The 25,291-nt window shown below is 37.0% G+C and overlaps 1 protein-coding gene across 1 annotated transcript in view; it reads right to left on the reverse strand.

Moving 5' to 3' along the window:
* Positions 1-21,144: 21,144 nt before the first annotated feature.
* LOC103137243 (cAMP-specific 3',5'-cyclic phosphodiesterase 4B-like) overlaps positions 21,145-25,291 on the reverse strand; it is a 31,670-nt gene continuing 27,523 nt past the window's right edge. Inside the window, exons 4-5 of the mRNA XM_016670848.1 lie at positions 22,128-22,181; positions 21,145-21,987 (exon numbers count right to left, since the gene is read on the reverse strand). Of these exons, the coding sequence (XP_016526334.1) occupies positions 21,963-21,987; positions 22,128-22,181 (79 nt within the window). The 3' untranslated portion in view covers positions 21,145-21,962. The remainder of the gene's footprint in view (positions 21,988-22,127; positions 22,182-25,291) is intronic.

The raw sequence follows: 25,291 nt of genomic DNA on the forward strand, positions 1-25,291 counted from the left end.
ACAAATTACTGCATGTTCTTAAATTACTGACATACAACCTGGAGTTAACTGGCAGGTAGCTACATAGCAAAAATAAAAAAATGTTCTGAAATACTTTTATGCAGCTTGCAGTCTTTTGAAAACACTGGGTTGTTGCAAACAAACTGAACAAAGATCAGCATGGTGGTGAGGTGAAGTTTGCAAGCTGAATTAATATTTGCTTCAGTATCTTGTTAAAGAAACTCATTCTGCAAGGTTTCCCACTGCAATGAGATTGGAAAAATGAAGAGTCTAGGGTTGAGAAATACAAATACATTTGTTTAAGCAAATGCTTATAATTCTGCAGAGCTTGGTTTGTCTGTACTTCAATGAAAAAACTGTCATACTGTGTATTTTTTGTTATACAATACAAAAAAAAACAATTAGAAAAAACTGTGCATAAACCTTTCTATATTTAGCTATGGCTGATTTTACTGAAAAGTTTGGTTATTATGCTTAAAGACAAAGCTTTGTAATAATATTCAACTTATTTGTGTAAGAAGCAAAAATATGTTTTCTGTTTTCACCAGGTCCATTTCATGATCTGGTGCCTTGGATTTATTTTCGAAATTTTTGCATTAGATCTTTGAGAAACTGAAGAGATTAATAAAGTTTCAATGGCCATCTGGTGTTTAAGTTATTCATGTGAAATAAAATAATAATTTGGATTGCCCCTTAACAGAAAAACATAAATATTGCACTGAAAATATGGAAGTAATTATTCCTCTCTTGTTTTTCTCAGTTCTATCGTCACAGTGACCCCAACACTCTCGTTGAGCTTCATCATCTCAGGCGCTAAGATCTATATATGCCTAAGAGACAAAACACATCCAACTAGCAAAAGATATATGACTGATAAGCAGATCTGGAATGCAAATCAAAGATATTATGGTTCAGAAATCATTGCACCAAGCATTTTTGTACTAAAGTTGCTTTTTACTAAACTAAGTAGATGTAACAGTCACTCAACAGTTTCTCATCACACTTTCCTGTCAATCATTCTCTGAAAAATTGGCAATGACTCAGAAATGATTGAAAAGAGACAATCACCAATGGTAACCAATGAAAAGGTCACCAGTTTATATTTGATGAAAGGATTTTTTATGCCATTGTTTGTGGCTCTGCTTGAGTTTAACAAGGAGACACAAATCCAATCTTCTATGGCGGTACATGTATCCATGTGACACACTCAGTATAGTCTCAATGTATGTAAATTACAACACATTTGAAAACATGACAAAGAGCTCCACATTTTCCCAAACTGATTTATGTGGCCAAGAAATCAGTTTAATGTTGGGAACCAACTCTAAACATTGCATTGCACTTTTACTCAGTGCAGACACATTCAGGGATGCAGACAGACATATTCAGATATCCGAGTTTTCTAACAGTCTCCTAATCTTTATGCAACAATTACTGCTACCCTGGTTTTAGATTGTGTTCCCAATGACTTCACATTTTGCAAACACATCTTTCTCACACAACATGGGTAGCAAATACAAGACACACACAACTTTTTTTTAAGACTTTTTAACACTACATCAGACTGTGTGGGCGCTGGTTTCCCCCACAGGTTTACAGTGATCATGATTCGAGCAGACAGGAGATGCGCACAGTTAAAGACAAAATTTTGTGCTAGGATGGACATGCATATAACAAATTCATGTAGTCTTCTGTAATGCAAATCGCCACAGTCTGCAAGGCACATTGTGATAATGACTGTATGTGAAACAAGCAGCATAAAGACAGCAGTGAAAATGAGGCAATGTACAAGTGTGTTGTACAAGTTGTGTTTATCCGAGAGCCGCGCTGAAAATCTTACTGTCCCAGAAGATGATGATTCAGACTGACTGCCTTTGAGCCATAAAGACTGACAAAGTCTCGTCTAATTTGCCAAAGTGAAAACTGAAAAAAAAAACTGAAAAAAATATTCTCAAGACTGATCCAATCATTGTCAGATTTACTTTTATCCAAATCATCACAGCAGGATTTGCCACTTAAAGGCATTCCAGTCAAAAAAATAAAAATGTTCAGCTCAACTAAGGTCATCTCTTTATTAAACATATTTATGTTACTTTATCTATTTGCTACGAAACTTTTCACTTCAGATTTGACAGATGTCTCCAGGATGTATTTATTAAAATTTCACTGAAAACCTTTTAACCATTTATTACTTAGTTTTAAGGCAAACTAAAACCCAGGCCTTATATAAATGCTAACAATATTCACATAACTGCAACTGTGTTACATAATTAAATAAAAAAAGGTATATAAAAAATATAACAACATTATTTAGAGAGCATGTGTATGCTCACTAAATAATAGAAAGGTTATGACATAAGACAAATTAACTTTGCAAAGCTCCAACCTCAATCCTAAAACAGACAAGAAAGAAAATGTTGAGATACGGCATGCAACTCTGTATGATGTAATGTACAGTACATGATAGTTTTTGGTTTTCTAATGCAAATATGACAGCCGCTACGTAATTACTGCAATAACTTTTGATAAACTCAACTGACAAATGGCTTCTTAAAACATTATGACAGTAATGAAGTGTCCTATTTGCTTTTGGAAAATCCTGTCAGGAGCATTTATTTGGAGATTTTTCAGACAGCGTTGAAATGACTCATCACTATCTGTGTGATAGTGATAAGACACAGGAGGAAGAGCAGCTAAACATGAGCCCCAGAAGTAGGAAGATGACTCACCTGCTGAGCTGCCGATAGACACAGAGAGACCACTGTGGATGGGCAAGCGAGTTGTTATGTTGTTTGTGATCTATTGCAATTTCACTGAGCTATTGTGAGATTGAAAATAATTTTTCTTGTAGATTCTCCTACAAAAAAATCCCATAAAATTCACATGGGGTCACATGTTCCACATGTGGTTCCCATTTTCCACATGTGAAAAAGTATTTTGTTCATGTGATCCATGGTTTATTCAACATGTGATTACATATTTCCAAATGTGATCACATGGGGTTTTACCGCGAAACGTTCAAAAATCACACGTGCTTTCACATGTGATTCACATCATTCACATATGGAAAGTTGTGTGAACCACATGTGCGGTTTTCATGCAGCACATGTGATTTTCATGGGATTTTTTTGAAAGAGTTAATATTTTTAATTGCCACATTTGAATGTTAAAGGAAGATTACAGATGTTGAGGAGGAGTAAACCTCATTAATAAATTAATGAGCTCAATGATTTCCATTCTGACGACTGAAATTTTGTTTACAGAGACATGAAAAGTCTCTGTAAAGTGCTGATCCAAAATGGCTTAAGATAAACTTCCAAAATGGCTCTGGAAATGGTCAAAAAGAAGAAATGACCTACAGCTTAATGTGAGCACACCTTTTGGCTTTAGTATCTTTAGTCATTTTACATTTTAAATAAAGTGGATCATTTACATTTCTGTCATTGTGTTAATAATCAATTAAAGATGAGTTCATTAGATTAGCAGTTCCCAATGTTGTTCATCTGGAATCATGAGATGTTCTTCAGAAATTATTCTAAATCCCAACATTGAAATAAAGAAAAACAAAACTTGAACATAAATTAAAACTATTATTGCGTTACTTTTAATATGACTCGGTAAAAAGACTAGTATGCTACACCAGGAGTCGTACATTTTTATTTTGCGAGTGAGAAGCTGGAAAGTTTGGGAACCACTGCGTTAGATTTTTCAGTTTCACAGATTTGCCCATCTTCCTTTATTCTTTTAAAATGCTACACTCCAAATGAGTTTATTGTATTCTCATGGGTTATGTAAGCCACTTATATAAGCAATCCTATACATAAATGTTGTGGGACATATAGTGTATGTAAGGTTGCACATATTAAATCTCATAATTCATCAGACTAAAAGGCTGAGGTTATGTCAGCCTCAGGACATGCTGGGCGAGACCAAGAAGAACTCAAATGCACATCTTGCTCCGTTTTTGCTCTCAGAGGCGGAGTGTTGTTCACCTGCAGCTGCAGCTCGATGTCTGCCAGGATGCAGGCATCACAAAAACATTCACAGCACAGTTTACTTTGCCGTAAGCTTTGAGCTCACTTTTCGCCAACACATGAATTAGCCCACGCTTATCTGTACTCATCTTTCTGGTACATCTCAGCTGTGGATGCTGCAGGGGGTGTTGTAGACTACAACAAATCAATCCTCTTGCATTTTCATCTCAGTTGTGGACAAGCTGATGCTGCAATAAAAACAACTCGGGAATACAGGACAAAACCCATTCCCTACTGATTGCAGCTTAGTTTAATTTATTCTGGTCAGAAGATTCATAACACACATACCATACAGACCGTTAAATACGACAAACACTTCCCCTCACTCAGGTGAAGAATATTTCAAACTTCAGTGAATTACAGCGTAGATATAAAAAAATAGACTTTCAACCCTTCAACCCTTCATCAAGTGCTCATACCAAAGCCCAGTACTTGAAGAAAACATGTTTTTTTTCAAGCTACACATTCCTAATATATATGCTCACAGGTGTAGCACATTTAAAATAAGACCCAAAATAAGGGTAATATACGAGTATTTTAAGCAGCATATGAAAACTGTAGTTTCTTCTGTCAGACATGATTGTGCTGCAGCAACAAGTCATACAGTCTGTTTCAGGACTTTGTGTCATTTTGGGCTCGCCCAGTGTGAGACGTTCAAGTCCAGTACAATTATTGTTTCATGAGGTTAATCGTGATGAGTGAAACTTCAGTGCAGGGTCAAGACAGAAACTTATTTCCCAAGTTCAAGTGAGTTCAAATCACCATCACTTCTTAATTCATGCTCAAAAAATGAACTCATTTCTGAATAATTTTAGTTCTCGAGATTCCAATAGCCCATGTTCATTTGATAAGATAAAGCCTAATGCGTCTCTGCCTCCCGTTCTGCATGGCTGCACATCGTCGCCTGCTGAGCAGAAAAAAAAATAGGATGCTGCCATCGTTCCTTTCACTCAGCGTGATAGGCAGCAATCAAGTGTTGAATAATGGTTGCTCCTTTCTTAGAGCCGGCAGAGAGGTGACGAAGCAGAAAGGAAATGTACTGTTGTGTTCGGCTTACTTCAGATTGGCCAAATGGAGTTTTAGAGCAGCTGTTATTAATGAACGTGTGTATGCTTTTTTGTCTGATAAAAAGAATATTCAACTTTGAGACTTCCATGCACAAAGCCAAAGACACACAAGCACACCATTATTAGCAATGGCTTCATGATACTCCTACATTTTGAAGACATTTTAACAAAATAAATGGATGTCCAACATGTTCATGACAGCTTGCAGAAGTAATACTGCAATGGAAAAAGTCACAGTTGTAGTTTTTCTAATAGTCAGTGAATAAGATAAATGCACCTTTTAGACAACACACAAATATTTTCTCTTAACTAAAATATCAACTACTCTTATTAGATTTGACTCATCTGCTTCTATACTGTCTCAAAGTGTTTCTTCTAAGTCACAGAAGGAATTTTATTTCTTCTGAAATGTACCAAAAAGCAGTTTTAAAGGCAAAAACAAAAAAAGAAATGAAAAAACTCAGAGTACTATGATACAATGCAGAAGCACTGGCTTGGTCTCAGCAGAAAATATAGTTGAAATCTGATGATGTCAAACTTGAGTGTGTATATTCTGAATTACTATATTACATCCTTTATCACAAATGCCACTTCAGCACAGGCCAAATGGCAAACTAGATGTGGACAAAGTAATTGCAGCAAAAAAATGAGAACATTTAATAAACATGGAATGCAACGAAGACAAATGGGGTTTTATGTGTTTCCTGAAAGCCAGCACAGTCACATGTTTTCCAGAAACTGGCTAAATGTCTTTGTTGAAATAAATCTACCAAAACCAGGAAAAAAAAAAATACAACTTTTTATTGTTGTTGTTGTTGGAGGTTGGTTGCAGACATTATAAAGATATTAACAAGAAACTGTCACATATTTCATCATCATAATGTCGTGAACTAACAACATCCTGAGTTAAATTAAAAGTCTCCAACACATGACGTCAGTATGAAGCATGGGATGATTAATGGGACAGCCTAATGTATTTTCTGCTGCATTGATGTGAAATGAAAATGTGTAATCTCAGAACTAATAAATGATGTTTTATTGTAATTTGAGAAACCCATCATCCATGTGTTACAAATATTCATCTTTTGAACCCCAGTCCATACCATGATTACAGCATACGAAGATGTTAACGTGAACAGGGACACTCACACACGCACAACCCTGAATGTTCATCCTCCGTCACCCATCTGGAATAGTTAACTTTCTGCTTGGTTGGTTTGCTTGGTTCAGGGAGACAAGAGAGAGAGATGAGGGGTGCTGAACCGAGTCATGCAGCATGAGCAAATAAAGAGGAGGAGGAGGAGAAAGAACAGGAGGAAGACTGTTTCTAGACCTCTGAATCACCGCCAACATCACCCAATACATCTCTGACTCAAAAAGGACTGGAGTGCCTGCTTTTCTCTTACGTGGCAAGAAAACCAATCACAACACCTGGTAGGCAGGACAAATGTAGATGACAACACAAATTTAAAGTCCTAGTATAACAGTTTAGACTTTTTTTGTCAAATATTTTTGTTCTCAATTAACAAGAGAAAATGGGTGAAATATTTTTCAGATTACAAACCATCATAACTTCATATTAAATGCCAACCTTTTGCTTCTTACAGTTTTCATATTTATTTTCTGTTTGACTTTAGGAAAACAGATTCAATAGAACTTTTACCAAAATCAAACAGCCAACATATGCAGATTTGAAATGGAAATGTCATCTACTTTTTTTACACTGGAATGTTCAGAAAATGACTTTTCAACGCAAGTATGCAAGCACAGATAAATATTTGTGTTTCATATCAAGACGGTATTGAAATGAAACACTGCAAAACACTTAAGAGCCCGGGTTTTGATTTACACACACCACAGGCTGTGTTTTTGTAATCGACACAACTGAAGTTATTTGGATGCAGGAAAGTTGATTTGGCTGTGCTTCACATGATTTGATAGTTGGAGTTAAGTGGGCTAATGAGTAAGTGGCAAATTAAATGTATCTGGGTCAATATAAGTCCATAAATTATTATTTTACTCAGGCAATTTATCTGTGTTGCTACATTTCAGGATAGCATGCTATTTAAAAACAGACAACAATCAACTCCGCCTGGTGTGTTAGCTAGGATGAACCACCATGCACGTTGGAAATAGGATTGCAAGATCAATGTAACTACTTGATAAGAATCACATAAAAGCTGGTTTCAGTCTGCCTTTCTGAATTAAGTGTATGGATTTAAAATTTTTATTGGGATAAAAAAGTAAACTAGTCAAACACAGTAAACTGTATTGACCCAAAGTGCTGAAATTGTTACTCTTTTTAAGGAGTTATTAAAATCAAAAGCCTCACAATAGCAAAAACAATAAAATTGCAATCAAAATTCAATACATATTTTATTGGAAGATATGAGGTAGTCTGCAGCACAGAGATCCCAGAGGTGTGTGCTCCATTACCCAGCCAGAGGAGTCTAATAAAGAGGATCTAGGGTCAGACCCGGGGCTAAAGAAAAAGAAATCCAGCAAAAACAATCTCGAAAAGAGATAGTTGTGCTTTGCTGTGCTGCAAATGTAATGTTTAGTGCATCACCCCAGTTAGTATGAACATACACAGCCTCATATAAATTCACCCTTATTTGAACTCTGTTTACTCAGATTAAAATGCAATTATTCCCTACTCTATCACACTTCATTCTCTAATGAGAGATCCTCTTTCTGTTTGAGTGTTTTTTTTTTATCGAGAGGAAATATTACTAGGGAGGAACCATCAACCGATCATATCATTCCTCTAAGTGGATGGGCTTTGTAAATCATAACATTTATAAAAAAAAGTTCTGCCCACGTTAGAAAGCACCAAGCAGATCTTAGCCTGTATGTTTTCATCGTAAAGTTAGCAGATTTCACTTAAAGAGGTTAGTTTTTGTTGTGCTTGGATGTTAGCTGAGGACCAAAAGGCTAATGCTCCCTCCACCAAGCACAACGAGTAAAAGTTGTCAGATTTCTAGAGGATCTTTGACCTCCATCTGCTCTAGCCATACTGGAATCTTCTTTTGAATATTAATGGAGTACCAGAAAGGGTCAGGAAAATGAATACTGATATATGTATATATATTAAATAGTAGAAAAATATCTAACTATAAAATAGTATGGAATGGGGTACTATGGATGGGGCATATGTCAAAGCTGCAAACCTTTGCACTTAAAATCTAAATCAGGTAATGTGGCCAAAGTAACTGGAGGTGAGTCTTACTAGTTCAAGGTGGAGGCAAGAGATTTAGCAGAATTTAGTAATCAGCTTTAATAAACCAATATTTTAATTTAATTTTAGAGCAATTTGCAATCAAGTGCTCTTTGTTTCGCCTCTCCATCTGTCTCCCTGTCTCTTACTCAAGTGAGCAGTTGGCAGAAACACACTGGCAGCAGAGGCAACAATAATCACGTCAATCTTTCCCTGACGCTCGTGCAGAGATCTTCTGGCCTTCACGGAGGCCAGAAGAGAAAGAAACAAATCAATAGCAGATGGAGCGCTGGATGGAATGGTGATGAAAGATGGATATTTAGACTGACATTTAAGCTGAGGTAAATAGCCCTCTCTGTAGAGCCAAGCCTGAAACCGCTGCAGTAAATGAAGTCTGTTTTTCTGTTTATGTGTCTGTCTTTTTACATATGCACAAACAACATCTGACATTTTCTTACCTCTTCTTGTTTATAAGTCTATGATGTTCTCTCAAAAGCCTCTTCACTCCACTAAAAGCATCTGATGGTCATCACTCAGAAGGAGGAAAGGCTTCGCATAAACACTCTTTCTTCTTCCTCAGATAAAATCTGTATAATGTAAGTCATGCACTGCCTTGAAGAATCTGGATAAAGGTTTAAAAGAGAAAACGACTTGAAGACTAAAAAAAAAAACTAGCTCAATTTCTAACCTTGTCAGAACAGTTTTCATGAGCAGTGAAGCTTAGTGTTATATTTGTTCATATATTTCCATCCTGTTCTGTTCTCTTATTTCATACCTTCTTGCCGTCTCTCTCTTCCTCCTTAATGCACTTTTTGTGCGAGTTGGAAAAGAGGCCGACGTACCCCTCGGCCAACCATCAAACATTTACATCATGTGGTGTTATGGAGAGCAAAAAGGGAAAACGACAGAATGGCAGACAGGAAAAAGAGAGAAGTGCCCAAAAATTACACAAGGAGGCATGTAGAGACGGCAAGAAAACAGGGGACAAGGCAGCACCAAAGTTAGATAAAAAAAAACACCAGATGGAAAGCGAGAAGTTTAGAAGAGAGTCAGAGCAGAACAAAGAAAGCATGAAAGAAAGGATTCGGGAAAAGCTGAGCTGTCCCAACAGAAGACCCGTTGTCTGAAAGCTCGCAGGTCAGGGGGTCACGAGACACTTGTCCACAGCAGAGCCAGTTAGTCACAATGCGATGTTATCAACAGTTCTTTATAATAATCAGAATTACCAGACCACACTCAACAAATCAGTATTAAGACAGCAGAATGGATAAAGGAAAAAATCTACACAACAGCAGCATTTGCAAACAAATCATTCCGAAGCATCTTTTTCAGCTTACAAGCCAGTAAACGGTTAAATTGTGGTCAAGTGCTAACTATTTTAGTTTTGAGCATCTGTAAAGATAAAATCAATAGTATGGCTGTTCATATAACATTATTCAGGAGCTAGTTGCTGAGTGGTGGTTGGTATTGGGCAGATAGAGGAAAGGGGGAAAGCAAAAAGCTTCCTTATGCATCATAAGCAGGGTGTTTCAAATTAAAAGGTAAAGATTTAGGGATTTTTGTGACAGCTGCCAAACTATTTCACCTGCTCGGCTATCCTCACATTAATTATAGTGATTCAATTCTGAGTTGTTCTTCAAGGTTATTCTTCAAAAGGAGCAAACTAAACTATAAATAGTAGTTCCTTTGTCTCGGTTTGTTTATTCTATGATAATTAATGCAGTGCTAACTCAAACAATATACAGAAGCATGTTTATGTAACACCTTTTCATTTTATTCATTCAACAGTAGAAAGGTTATGAGACTTTCAGTAATTCATATTTTTTTATGTTCTCTTTAAGGTCTGGAACAGGTGGGCAGACAAGTAGGTCAGACAGAGTTCACGGCCTGTAATACTCACAGGGACTTCCAGGAGGGGCATTTTGTTTTCTTTATAGGCTAATGAATAATGACAACCCCATTGTGCGCATTTGTTTGGCTTGTAATACGGCTGCTTATTTTATTACGTCTGAAATGTGGCTGCATAAACAATGGGTGAAGAACAAGCATTAAGTGAAGTTTTTAAAAGAAAACTTCTCCTGGCTATCCACATCAATTATCGATTCATTTTTGTTTGTTTGTTTTAGCTTACTCTCTCTTCCTACTTGTGTTTCGTAGGAGTCCAACTTGCTTTTATTTTCCAATATTTCTAATTTTAGCTTCATGTCAGAGAATCAGACTAAGTGAGCAAAGAGACCTGAGTGTCTCGCTCAAGGATAATTTATCATGAACTTGGCTGGTAATGGGCTCGCCTGGTGTTTAATGGCAGTAATGGGTGTAATAGGCCTTTGTCTGGTCCCTGGATTGAGCCTATATGTGGCAGATTTATGAGAACAAACAAAGAAAAGAACATTTTAATGATTCCTAAATAAAACCATTATCCTTGTTTTTCCTTCCTCCTTTTCTCCCTCATACCCACCCAACCCCCACCCGGCTCTGACGGATCAGCCGCAGCCTATACAATAAAAAGGGAAGACAAAAATTGAAGTGGCTGCTAGAAAAGAAGAAGAAGAAGGAATAAACAAGAATTGTATGACAAATATGTGTGGTTCAAATCACTGACATGACCAAACGTACGGTTGAGAAGATGGGATTTCTCTCGACTAGTGGCTGCATGAATACACGAACAGAAACAAACATGTATTTTAGTTTTTCCCTCCCATTGCTGAGACAACTCCTTTCTAGGCAAAACATAGGAGAGGATTAAAATCTGGATTCATTTCCTGACCCTCATTTCCCACAACAAGATCTCTTTTTATTCCATTGCACAAGTCATGATAAGTCTGATTAAGTAGAAAAAACTACTCGTGTGTATGGATTTTTCATTATCCTGTCTTTTCAGAGTGATGCGTTTCATCTTCACCAGCATCAGGAAGCATCTCAAATGACTCAGTTTAAACAAAAGGAGTCACCTTGAGCTTCCTTAATAGTCACTTTAAGCCAGCTCCCTGCTTTGAATAATCCACAAACTAAAAAAAACATTCGCCACATAATATAAACCCTGAAAGCTGCTAGATCTAAAGGCAGGTTTGAAGAAAAAATAAGAAAGGGGAAATGTAAAATGTTGTGGGGTTTATACTGTATAAAATTGTCAATTCCTTTACACTCATGATTAAAAACATGACAATGTCATGATATCATTATATTTAATCCCACATTTTACTTAAAATAAAATTCGTTATCTAGAAGCTTATTTTAATAATAATTATTCCTATTTCTGCTAAAAAAAAAAAAAGAAAGAAAAGAAATTACCACACAAAAACATCCATTCATCCAAGGGATGTCCTTTGTCATCTTGATTTTGATACAGAGACCTCAGAAAAAATACTGAAAAAAAATACTTGCTAAGTGTAGAGCTTTAACCAGGTGGTGCTCGTTTGGTTTCAGTGACATGACACTGTGTGTTTTGTCAATGGAAATGTTTCAAAACAGATCAATTTGTCTTTCTTCTTAGTAGCTTTCCAAGAATCTGCTGACAAGCAGTGGACAGAATAGATGTAGCATTTTTCACAGTCATGCCAGTACTTTACACAAACAAACCAAAACTTTGTAATATGATTCAATACATTAATTTATCTAAATGAATGGGTCAAATGAATCATCATGAGCAGCAGTGCTGCATTACTGTATGCTTCTTATAGCCAGAGAAAACTAGTCATTAATCCATCAATTTCTGTAGCATTTCCATTAAATATGACTATACTTTAGAGATTTTCAGAGAATTCCTATTAACCTTGGTATACCTTGGGGTCAGCCCATGAAGAAAGTCAGAACTGAATCAGAGCATCTTTGAATCCCATCTAGATAATGTCTGTGACATCAAAATCCTAATGTTCCTGGTGATTTTGCAATGCATCAGTCATTGTAGCTCGTGTTGAGTCATATAGGCATTCATTTGCTCCCTGGGGTTGCGGACGAAAACGGACCACCGGGTTGCGTAACGCACCTAGCAATCCCTGCACATCTCAGCAGTCTTCCAAAACAAGGTCTGATCAGTTCATCAAAAAATGCATTGAGGTACAAGGCAGAGACATAGTAGTACAGAGGGGAACCTCTGCTGAATGTCATCTTTATTGCATTATGTAATCCCATAACTCACCGACAAATCACAACACATTACATCTCAGAGAATCTTACAACCTAATTTTAAAGGAAGCTCAAGAGGTTTTATACCCTCCCATTATTTCTGTTTGTGTATTTTTATCCATTGTGCTTAACTCTTGAATTAATTTCTGTCTGAATCCTAGCGCTCATGTTTATTCCATCCTTTCCCATGTTGAGACTTTTCCTTACAATCCTTTCTATCAGTTATCTCCTAATTCTCCAACAATTTCACCTAAGTTCATTAATGTGTGCTTTATCATTTCCTCTCATCCACACTTACTACGTTTAAATTGTCTTCCTCATTTCTTTTGACTGACCACCCAAAGGCCTTACCAGGTGTGAGCCACGGTGAAGCGCCGCCTCTGCCGGATGCTCTTGTTCACCATCAGCTTGCGGAAGAGCCGCGGGGAGCTTCTTGGGGACAGTTTGGGAGACGTTGCTCCTCTCTTGCCTCCCACCACGCCCGGCATCTTTGGGGGCTCCAGCTCCAGGTGCATGTGCTCCTTGAATGTCCGAATGCATGAGTCCATTTCCACGCTCAGTTCGTTGGACGACATACCTGCAGGATGGAGTTGGCTCCCGTTTGGGAGACTGTAATTCCTCTGTCAAATTCTGACCAACCTGTCTTTCATGTAAAGTTGATTCCTCAATTTCAGTGAAGAATCAGATAAGTTTTCATCTGTTGAAAGGTTGCAAGACAGACTGAAGCAGCCGTTCACACAGACTTTCTCCCAGAAATGGGATCCTCCCTCCTTATCCTGTTTTTCACAGGTTTCAGGAATAGCCAGCCAGTAGTTTAGCCCCCTGTCTTTCTCTTTGTTTTTGGTTCATCCCCAGTGCCTTCTTGCAGATCTGTTCTTTATGTGAGGCTCTACGACAGGGTCACACAGGGAAAAAAAATCCTCTTCTCAACTACGCCGCTCTCCCATTTCCCCCTTGGTCCTGGTGCCAGTTAACTGCACACCTTCGCACCAACTCTTTCTCTCAGTCCATCCAGGTAGCCTGACGTTGGAGGATCTCCCTTATGAAATATTCAAAAGGGCTGAAAACTGCTCTCTGCCTCCTCCATCAACCACTGCTTGACTGACCTCCTCTTTCTGCAAACAACCCCCACCTCTCTCTCTCTCTCACTCTTCTAAAGGCACTCCCGGTGTGGCACAGAGTGCTGAGTCTCTAGTCTGATTTCCCTTCCACTCTCCCAGTCAGAGCAGCGAGAGGAGCAGAACGCAGCATGCAAGCAAATACTTCCCTCTCTGTTTCATTCAGAATATACGCAAGAAACCCAGAGCAGGCACGCAGCAGGCGGAGGCCACGCCCCCTCAGATGAGGATTGGCCAGCAAACGCAGTGACGACAAGCGGGCAAGCCCCGGTAACAGGTTATCAGATTCATTATTTATTTTCTGTTTATTTGCAGTACATCTGTAGTGATGATGTGGTGACCTTTGGAGAAGTGGATGAGCCAAGAAGGAAAGACAATTTGGAAGTGAACAGCGTAATGAGGTTGACTATGGAGAAACGTAAACACAGCTCAAAGGTCAGCTGATTAAAATGAAAACTCTAGTGAATGCATTCATGCCACCAATTAGGAGCCCTTTCACAGCAGGAAGAAGGAAAATGTAATCACATCATAAAAAGCAATTTGAATCCCGTTTTAGTCTGGTTGTAAACAATCAAACCATACAACTGTCTCGGTATGTAGACAGAAGATGTGGTACGAACACACTGAATCAGAATGGTGAAGAGAAAGAAAAACAAGAGTAAATGCCCTCAAGGTAGAAAGGCTATGAAGATGAGGGAGAAAAAAATGCTAAAAGAACATCAGAGGAGGCAGAATGGCAGCATGACAAGTGATGGAAATGTGAGCACTAGCTTGTCTGCAATTGGACTGATTTGTTTTGGTGGTGAGTCACCGATGAATCCAAGCCATGGAAGCTTGCAAGAGCTTTCTCACTAGACGCTCGCCAAGAAACCCCTTTGAAAATGGTCTTCCAGAAGAAAAAAAAAAAGATAATACTGGTAGTAATTTGAGCCTTAAAAGCACACAGTCGATTAGTGAGTATTATTAGTCAATAATTTCAAATTTTACTTTGCTTGGCTCTTTACTTGAGTAAGTGAACAAATTATCAACCCTTAAAAAAGGAAAAAGCCAGCATGGAGAAAAGAGAAAGCTTGCACTTGATAAAATACAAAACTAATCAATGCAACAAAATAGTCTCACACTTGCTCAGAATACCCACAGTATCATATAAAGTTAGCAGTTCGTCTTCTTCCTCTGCTCAAAGTGTTACTTTCACCAGTCGTGGTTCTTCCATGCATGGCGTGTGGCCCCGTCTTTCTGTGTCATTTTACAAGAACCAAACCAACAATGTTAGAGAAAAACAGCGGTGGGCACACTTCTGCTAATCTGGAAATGCACGATTAGTTGAGCTAATTTTTCATTTAGCGTTTTGCTAACTTTGATGAGGTTCAGTGCATCCAGTCTCCCCAAAATACATATTTTTTGGATATATTCTAAAGCACTAATTTAGTTGGCCGTTTCATGACATTTCAGTTGAACAAAGCTCAACATCTATGTTGATGTTTTAGTTAGACTGTTAAGTATTCTTCAAGTAGTTAGATGATTATATCTATGTTGTTATTGTGAAGTGGCAGAAGATTATGTAGCCGTTTCCTCTCCTCACGTTCTCCCTCTTTTCCCCCAATAACTATTCCAATCAAGAAATATACATGAACAACATAAGACAATAGAGAACAAAAATATAAACATAAATACAAGATATATTGAATTTATTGCATAACATGTAAATTATGTCAAAATTAAATTATTGGTCAAAGGTTGTAGCGTTTCAAAGGCACGTTAGCATGGACTATATTTTACATCTCACCGTAATTTTCTTTCTTAAATAATTGAAAGCTTGTGTATTTCATTGTAATATTGGTCTGATAACGTTAATTTGAGCTGTGATCCTTGAGAACAATTATCTGTTCCACACAAGGCTACTGTGTTATGTGGAAGAGCTACACAATAATAGGAAAATTGAGAGAATCATAGATAAAAATAAAATTAACTTCTAGATAAAATTATTTAGAAATACATAATTAACTTGGAAAGAAGCTTGCACTTCAAATATGTGCCAGAGGTCAGAGCTGCACTCTGTAGCTTACCTACAAGCTTATGGACATTCACTCCTCATTACATGACTAAACTGTCAGAATGTTTCCAAATTATTTTACAAGTTTCTGACAAAATGGTTGCTTAAGATTTTTAAATAACTAATTAGTATTAAGAGCCAATATCATACATCAGGTAAGCTCCAACTAAGAACGATATTCATCTTAGATTGGGCACAAACAATTTTTCCAATTAAAACTTTAAGTTTAGCAGAAACAACACCTAAGTTCAAACTGAAATAGACGGTAAGCATTTGAAGCTTTCGCCAAGGATAAAGGAGATCAAGAAAATTGTCGCATTAAAAACTGAGAATTTATATTTACAGCATGTGGATATTTTATCACAGAAACAATGAAACAAAAATTGCCTCAATATCTAGTTGAAAAATTTAGATTTATTTAGTATTGACGAATAATAAACCTGATTCTTCAATTGACAAACCTAAACAAACAAAACCAACCTATGAGACTGAAGTGAAAAATATTTGATTGAGCCATAAATAATTTTTAAAAAAATCAGGCATGCAAGTGTTGCTGAGATTCAATGGGAAAGGTGTTTGAGAACTGTAAAATGTGGAGATAATATTATGACATCATATCATAGACAGAACTTATTTGGTAATAAGAATAAAATTAAACAGGTACTTTTCTTCCACCAGGTACATGTAAGCACAAATGTGGCTGACTGATGCTGACCCAGGTGTCAAAAAGAAGCAGCAAAAGAGAAGTTTGTTTTTTTTTTAGTGCTGAAACTCAAGAAAATCTAGAAATTAAAATTATTGGTGTTGACAATATTACCAAGTCACATTCCAATGAGGGTGAAATGCAGTTCTTCAGTTGAAAGTAAAAATTGGTTGATCATTCTCATTATTGGCAGTCAACAAAAGTCAAAGTATAAATTTAATGACGCGAGAAGAACAACACAAAAAATGCCATGTGTGTCACTGCAGCCTATAGCCAATCAGAGCAGAGTTGTGTCAACACAGAAAATAATCCTAGCTTTTGCAGCCAAAGAGCAGAAACGGTAGCATCTGACGTAATCTGGCTGCTGCAGTGTTGCTCCAGCAACCTATTAATGTCGCATGACATGGTGACGTTCCTCAGTGCTGGCAAAATAAAACCAGCATGTATTGCTCAAAGACGATGAGTTTTTAAATTTTATTAATTTAAAGAGCATAAAAAAATAATAAATCAAAACCCTAAGCCATTTTTACTGACTCTCACTGTTTTAATAATGTCAAGAGAAGAAAGGAAGAATCACAGAAGATAAATGGTGATCACAGCAAAGAGATTAAATCACCACAATGTGGAGCAGCTCCTGTAAGAATCACTGAATCTTTGGAACTCAGAAAGTTGACCCTTTCAAAAATATTTCCTCCCCTAAAACGTGAAGTAAAAAGTAACTCACAGGAACGTATTGGATAACAATTAGCAAAAAAGATTGAGAAATTTAAGCCTAGTTTTCAAAAAGAGGACACTTTGGTCTCTCTCTTAAAGTCTGGAGGACGTAGACACAGACCAGGACCTCTGGAGTCAGGACAGGACATGCTTGACATGAACTAAATACATCAACATGTTCCAGAGAAATTTAGCTGGTGGGGCAATTTTTTTTTGTGTGTGTGGGGTTGGAAGGCACATCAAAACAGGCTTTTAATTTAATGTAAAAACAAATGTTTATGTGACCTTTCAAATAAAATATTTATTATTAATACAAAATAAACAAAAATGATGTCAAATAATAGGTAGAAAATGCTGAGTGCTGGTGCTCAGATCTGCATATATATTAGCTCATACTTTCCAGAAATCTAAGAATGTAATGACTCCAATCTCTGAAGTTTGTTTTTTTTACGCAAACTCATCTACTCAAAAGTAGCAATAGTTCGTAGTATTACTTAAAAGTAAAAAATGCAGTGCAGTAAATATACTCCTGCAAGTACATTTCCCCCCAAAAGTCACTAAATTGTGCAACCTTTACTATCCACTTCTGAACAAATAAAATTAGTAGTCTATTCTTGCCAAAACACTTTAGTGCAGCTAACTCACTTTCTTCACCAAAGATACACAAAACAATAAGAGTTGAATATGTGGACATTTCTTTTTAAATAACTGAATATAGTAAACTGTATTTTAGTAGGTATTTTTGCCTTTGGAACTGCCTTAGTTCTTCATGGCAATGATTCAACAACGCATTGTAAATATGTCTTAAATATTTATGTCCATCTTGACAGCACAGCATCACATGTTGCTGCAGATTTGACGGTTGTAGATCCATGATGCAATGCTTTAGTTTTACCACATCAATAAGGTCCTCTACTGCGTTAAGATGTGGTGACGGTGGGGACCACAGTGACCTCGTCAGGTTTCAGAAACCAGTTACAAATTATCTGTGCTTTGTAAATGTGTCCATTATCCTGCTGGGAATAGCTATCGGAAAATAAGCATTCTATGATTTCAGAGGTATGGGCATGTTGGGCAACAATATTTAGGTAGTTTGGAACACAAATGATCAGTCGATGGCCAAGGGACACAAAGTCTGCAAAAACACCCACAATAAAAGACACCACCAGCAGCCAAATCCTTGGAAAAGCATCAACACTTCAGGGTGAACTAATTCCAGTTAATTACCAAAATGTCACCAATGAAATCAAGACTCTCTGAACCAGGCAGCATTTTCCCAGTCTCTATGTCCACTTTTGGTGGGTCTTTGTGAATTATATCCTGAGTTTCCTGTTCAAAGCAGCGCGGATCGGCACCCGGTCTGGTCTTCTGACGCTGTAGCTAATCTGCTTCAAGGTTCATCTTTTTGTCCATTAAGAGATGGCATTCTGCTTGTAACGAGTTGTTATCAGCAGACCAACAGTCTCTGAAATAGTCCTACACAGTCTGTGCCACATTCAAAGTCGCAGATCTCTGCTCTTCCCCCTACTTTTAGACATAAACCAGTTTAATAAATCTCCTTGGTATGTGAGAAATGGTGACAAGATTTTTTCCACCAGGCTTTAGTCATTTGTTCTAAATATTTAATTGAATGAAATACAAAAATAGCCACAGCGCTTCTGCTTTGCTGACGTGCGTCTTGGTGCTGACTGCTCCAATTGCAGTTTGCTGATGTGACGTTTATACTGCCATTCTGACAGTATTGGCAGCATGAAAACTTTTGTTTGACTGGTTGATGGCAAACATTGCATTGATAAATTTATATGCTAATGCAACTATACTCTTATTTTGAAAACAAGAATATCACTTAAACAGTTTCCTCACCAGTGTACAGAGTATACAGCTGTCAGGTTCCTTGGTGTCAGAGTAAGAAAGAAAACCATGCTCCCTTATTTCCCACCCTTCTACAATGAAACCTGAGCTAGGTGGCAAGACCATCCTTAGGACTTGAGTGTGTGTTGGAAAGAAAGAAGATCTTGGTTGTCACGTTGAGTGTTTGGGTCACATGGAGGTAACAGGGAGAACAAGGAATGAATTTAGGTGCTAAGATAAGAGCCCTTAATGTCAAATCTCTGGTTACATAAAAGTCGCTACACCTTATTGCCCCTGTCACACTCCATCTCTCTTAGATAACAGAACTCAAGTCTGCATTGTGGCCTAGATTACCAGGCCTGGGCTGTTTCAGAAATCTCATTTGGGGGAAGAAAAAAAAATACAGAAAAGCAGGCAATTAATAGCAATGAGGACGCAGGTTTAGAAAAAGATGCAGAGAATTTTCCAACAGTATTATAACAAAGAGCATTCTGGTTTGAAAGAGACGTTAAAATGTGTACAGGTTAAAAAAGGAAAATGTGCTGCTTGCTGTCCTAGATTTCCGAGTATTTGCAGACACTAAAAACTGTCAGCTCATATCTCAACAGACTGAAGTCTCAGGTTTATTTCACATCAACAACAATAAAAATAGAAAATCTTTAAAAAAAATTCCCAGAAGAGTTCAACAACCAATTAAACACGCTAAAGTACAAAATCTATTTTTACTGCCTGTGTTTTTCTAAAGTTTGCATTAGCCCGTTTACCCTCCTCACAGTCGCACTTGTTCCACACACCTCAGAGCAGCGAATATTTGACTGAAGATTCACAACAACGCAAGCGACCAATGTGCGTAATTCTTCTGCCTTTGTCTCTGTGCTTGCTAAAAGGAAAAGTGTAAGAAGCACCATCCTCCTGTTGGACGTGTGGTTTACTGACACCCACGCGAAAGCTGTCCGGAACACCAGAGAAATGGAGGGCACTGCTCAAAAACACTCTGACAGAACACAGAGACCAAAGTCATTATCTGACCTGGGTCACTGATTTGGAACGGGGAAAAAAATCATGCATTTCTAGATTTAAATGCTGTTTGCAAGAACATTTGAAAAGGCAACATTTATCCATGCTGATTACTAAAATCACTATGGGGGAAAAGGCACAAAATAGGCTTTGTTGGGTTGGGGAGAAGGAGAATGCTAGTGCAGATGTGATTCACATGACAGGATGGCTAAGGAACCCATATGCTCCTTGTATTTAAAGTGCTCTAGCATCATGATTGCCCTCACAAAGGAATTAGGTTTTTCAGATTTTTCCAGAGAGCAAAGGACAGTCCTCAGCTGGTTTAGCAGGGTTCTAAATCACTACAAAAATTAAGCATGTTGTCCTATTACAAATATATTTAAAGAGCATGTTTATTCTGAAATAAAAAAAACAAGAAAAATTTTAAAATCGCTCCTTTTCTTCATCCGAGCTTTGCAACTGGCTGCCCAGAAACATCTGAGTGATGTTTGCGGCTTTCTCAACAGAAGATAAAAGTACTACTATTTAATGGTCAAAAACTGCAGGCAAAAAAAAGTATACTTGATAGAAGATGCAAACATAACAAACGGAAATGAAACACAAAGATAATAATTAAAGAAATTTCAAGATATTCTAACTTTTAACTTTACCTGTACATGCTAAATGAAAAACCACATTCTATCTGTTGCTTGCAATACAATACCTCACTGTGTTTTAATAGAGGTAGAAATCCACCTATTTTAAAGGTCTGACATTGTTAAATTTGTATGGACATTCCAAGGTGAAACATCCACTTAAAACCATAAAGTATGACCATTTCTGTTCCAATCAGGAGGGAAACCGAAACACTAACAAAAAAATTGGTTTATAATGGCATGAAATCTTAACTTCCAAATACAATGCTCCACAAATCTGTAACCAGTGATGAGCTACACTGGAGCATCGCTTAGCTAGTCATCATCACCACCCATAATCAACCAGTGCTGAAAACATGTAGCGTTTTTCAAACAAGGACAGATGACAGCAGTGCAAAGAAGGGTAGTATTTAAAAGTGTTGAGCAGTAACACATGGCATGGCCATTATGACTGCTTATGCTTTCTCTACATTCAAAAGAAATTAGATTTATCATTTAAGTGTTTAATGTTTCTAAACGTAATTCAGGATTAACATTTTCTCATTTAAGGTGCAAAAATGGAAGCTACCAACACTTCTGACTCTGCTCAAAGACTCAACCTCAATTTTTCCCACGTGAAAGACTTATGCATTTTTAATGTAACAAAGGATATCTATTCATATGCTAGATATTCAGCAATCGTCAAATTTTAATATGATTGAAAAGTTTATGTACTCCAGTAAGTCAGTTCACTAATTGAAACACATTTTGTATATTAATAACTCAGAGACTGATAAACTTAAGCTTTTGTTGCTGTTAATTTTGATGATTTTCCACTTTGAGCTATTGAAAACATGACATGTAGGCGGTATTAGAGCAATTAAAAACCGTGCAGAAATGTGAGCTTAATGAAAAGTGTGTTTAATACCTACTGGAACGCATATTCTAATTTATTGAATATGACTATATCCAGCAGAGATGACATTATGACAGTCTGTCTTGCAGGCAGTACCGTCTTTTTCTGCTGTTGTGTTTATATTTCTCTTCGCCCTTAAGGTCCAACATCTCTGCACCCTCCACACAAATGCAAGCTTATCTCTAAGAGACATAAATACGCAAAGTCACACACAGATCCACAATTGATTTTAGCTCGGAAACAAATGTGTAAATCAGCAGGAAAATAATTGAATCCCAAAATAACTTCTTGCTCCCTCCTCCCAAACCTAAACATCGACAAAGCCAGTTCAATAAAGTGAGCAAGGAGAAATCCAGCTGAGGGATCGGAGGGTACTCTGCCTGAAAACACAGTAGAATACACATAAAATGCTAACATGCTCAAGGACTTCACAAAGTGAACAGAGTCATTTTACATACGAGTCCTGAGACAGATCCTGTTAACCACTACATTTTGCTGCAGCGATGCCTTAATGGGACTTTGTGAGATGGCTCTTAATCCGCCAAGTCCTGTGGTGCTCTGTACACACAGGTACATTCACATGTTACATGAGGTTTTAATGGCCTAAAAATAGACAGGTGGGCAGGGAGCAAAGCACACACAAAAGAGACATCTGCATTTGCACAACAGGTTTACCAAACCACTAACATGCACCTCACCTGCTATAAAGTCTGTCGCTGTCAGAGCAGTTCGTACTCAGACCAATTAACTCACTGTTAACAGAGAAAAAAAACGAATGGTGACATAACTTAAAATTTTTTTTTAGATGAGTTAAAAATGAAAGAAAAAACATAACTATATGTGAAAACAACTACTGACAAGTAGGATTAGAAAAAGAAGAATTATTTCATATCCTTATTTGAAACATGACTTCAAGAAACCAACCATTAGGACATCAAAAACTAACTGGTTTAGGAATAAATAATCCATGATTATTCACACATCTTTCTAACCTCTCAACTTCAAACTGACTTTGGTTCGTGTGTGCGTTATCACACTGCACTCTACTGGTTACAAGAGATACTGCAGTTCTTTGGACAATCAGTATAGAAACACTCCTAATTTTTTTCATTCTATGATTATTTGTCTCATTTTTTCACAGGTTCAATAAGTTAAATTTAAGGATGTTTTGATTACTTACACCGCTGTCTATAATAATGAAGTGAAGAAAAATTGCACAGGAAAAATGACCTAGTAATGACCATTAAAGAGGCAGCTGCTTATTTGTGGAACCCACATTGTATAAAATCAGCACATTCCCGGCATATCATCAACTGGTTCGATTCCTGGTCTCAAGCCATTTGAAGCACGTCTTCCTCTGATCTCTCCACCCTTTTTCCTGTCAAGTCACTGCTCATTAAAGCCCATTAGGGCTAAACCAATCTTAAAAAGAAAAAGGACTGATTGATCCAGACTAAAAAAAATCAATAAAAAACCCCACCTATTATGTCTCAAACATACTTCCATGTTTACTAAGGTCAGACGCACACAGATTTATATCCAAGTAAAAACATTTAGAACTTGCTTCCCATAAAGACTTACTATTTTCTCCATCTACATCCATATATCTAAACACTTCTAGCAAAGCACAAGTTGACTGCAGCTGCAATCACTTAACACACATTCAGGTTTACTGATGGGACACTCCTGAGGGTTTCAATTAGACTATCACCAGATAATGATTCGCAGTCATCATCACCACATCAATGCAGGTGAAAAAGGACTGTATTGACACAATATCCGATTGAAAACTAGATTTTATGTGCTACAACTTCACACAGTGGACGACAAAAATATATTTAGACAGTCTAGACATGTAATTCAGTGACTGAGATACATATAATAATAATAATAATAATAATAATAATAATAATATTCTCTCAAAGGCCATTGCATAATCTCCAGTGGGGTGGGAACATTGTGAAGAAAGTGAAAAAATGTGAGTTAATTGCAAATAATATGACTAAATGTTTCTAAGGTCATCCACCATTGACCTTTACATACTAGATCACATGTGTCAAACTCAAGGCCCGCGGGCCACATATGGCCCGCCATGTCATTTTATGTGGCCCCTCCCCCGCAGCATTTTATAGGCCAATGATTCACTTAAAATAGGTTTTGAGCACGAATTGACTACAAACTACATCTCCCATAATGCATTCCGATTGTTACCAGCCAACATTACAGCTTCTCGCCACTAGAGAGCAGCAGAGTCACCTCAAGCTGCTTATTGATTTTCCCAGCGAATAAAACTGAGACATCGACAAGCTAACATCAAAACGTCCAAGGAAAGAAAAATCGATTTACAAGTAAGATTGTGAATGAAGATGCGTGTGAGTTGGTGTCAGGGCGGATGTTACAGTCTGATTAACTTTTGCATCGTCATTTATTTCCTCAAGATAAACTGCCGGCTCCTCAAATGGATTAACACAATGTTGCATTCTCTTTAGATTTCTCTGGTCTGTAATGGAGACTTGAATTTAACGCGCCATTTCAACCAAAGGTTTGTAATGTGCTTCCTAACCATTTTATTTTTGTAAGCATTGATTTTATTTTTTAGCCATTTAGCCAAGACTCTGTAGAACTATTTGTCTCTGCTAATGACATCTTCAATACATTTTTTGATCCCAGCAGGCTTAGTTTATGAACTGAACAGACAGAAACAGTTACCATTATACATTTTGAACTGTTGATTTTATTTTTGAACCATTTTTAATTTTGAGATGTTGAACCATTCTTTAATGGTTCAAAAATAAATTTTAAAAATGTTTAATTGTAAAGTGATTTTATTTTTATTTGTAAGTATTGATTTTATTTTTGAACCATGTTTTATTTTAAAGTGTTGATTTTATTTTTGAAACTGTATTTATTTTAAAGTGTTGATTTTATTTTTGAAACCTTATTTATTGTAAAGTGTTGATTTTATTTTTGAAACCTTATTTATTTTGGAGTGTTGATTTTATTTTTGAAACCTTGTTTATTGTAAAGTGTTCATTTTACCTTTGAACCCTTATTTATTGTAACATGTTGATTTTGAACCCTTATTTATTTTGGAGGTTGACTGTCTGAAAGACCTTAGACATGAATTGCCCCATATGGGGTTTGAACCGACGACCTCAGCATTACCAACACGGTGCTCTTACCTGCTGAGCTAACTCACCTACCTTACAAACTACTGAGTTTCCATGGATTTAAGAAGAACTTACATGATCTTACCACAATGAAGTTTTGATAAAAGTGCTTATATTCCAATGTTTTTCAAAACAACATACATAATATTTTATTTTACAGAGATTTCGTATTTTGAAATGTTGATTGTATTTTTGAACCATTTTTAATTTTCAAGTGTTGATTGTACTTCAGAGATATTTCTTTTTATTTTAATGTGTTAATTTTATTTTTGAACCATTTTTTATTTGTATTGATTTTATTTGTTAGCCATTTAGCCAAGTCTCTGTAGAACCATTTGTCTCTGCTAATGACATCTTCAAGACAATTTTTGTGATCCCAGGCTTAGTTTATGGACTGTAATGTGAAATTAGGCACAAGTATAAGTCTGACAGTTTGTTCACCAAGTTACTGTGCTCTCTGAGAGGATCTGTGGTGTAAGTATTTGACATTGTTCCATGCCCATCAGACATTAGTCTCTAACAAAATGTGGATCATCTACCAGGAACACTACAAAGAGCATGAGTTTCTGTAGTGTAGTGGTTATCACGTTGGCTTTACACGCAAAAGGTCTCTGGTTCGAAACCAGACAGAAACAGTTTTACTATTTTCTATTCATCACAGGTGTTTACTAAAGGGTCAACAAGGGTTCTGT

The sequence above is a fragment of the Poecilia formosa genome, unplaced genomic scaffold (assembly GCF_000485575.1).
Source record: "Poecilia formosa unplaced genomic scaffold, Poecilia_formosa-5.1.2 Scaffold38, whole genome shotgun sequence".
NCBI lineage: Eukaryota > Metazoa > Chordata > Actinopteri > Cyprinodontiformes > Poeciliidae > Poecilia > Poecilia formosa.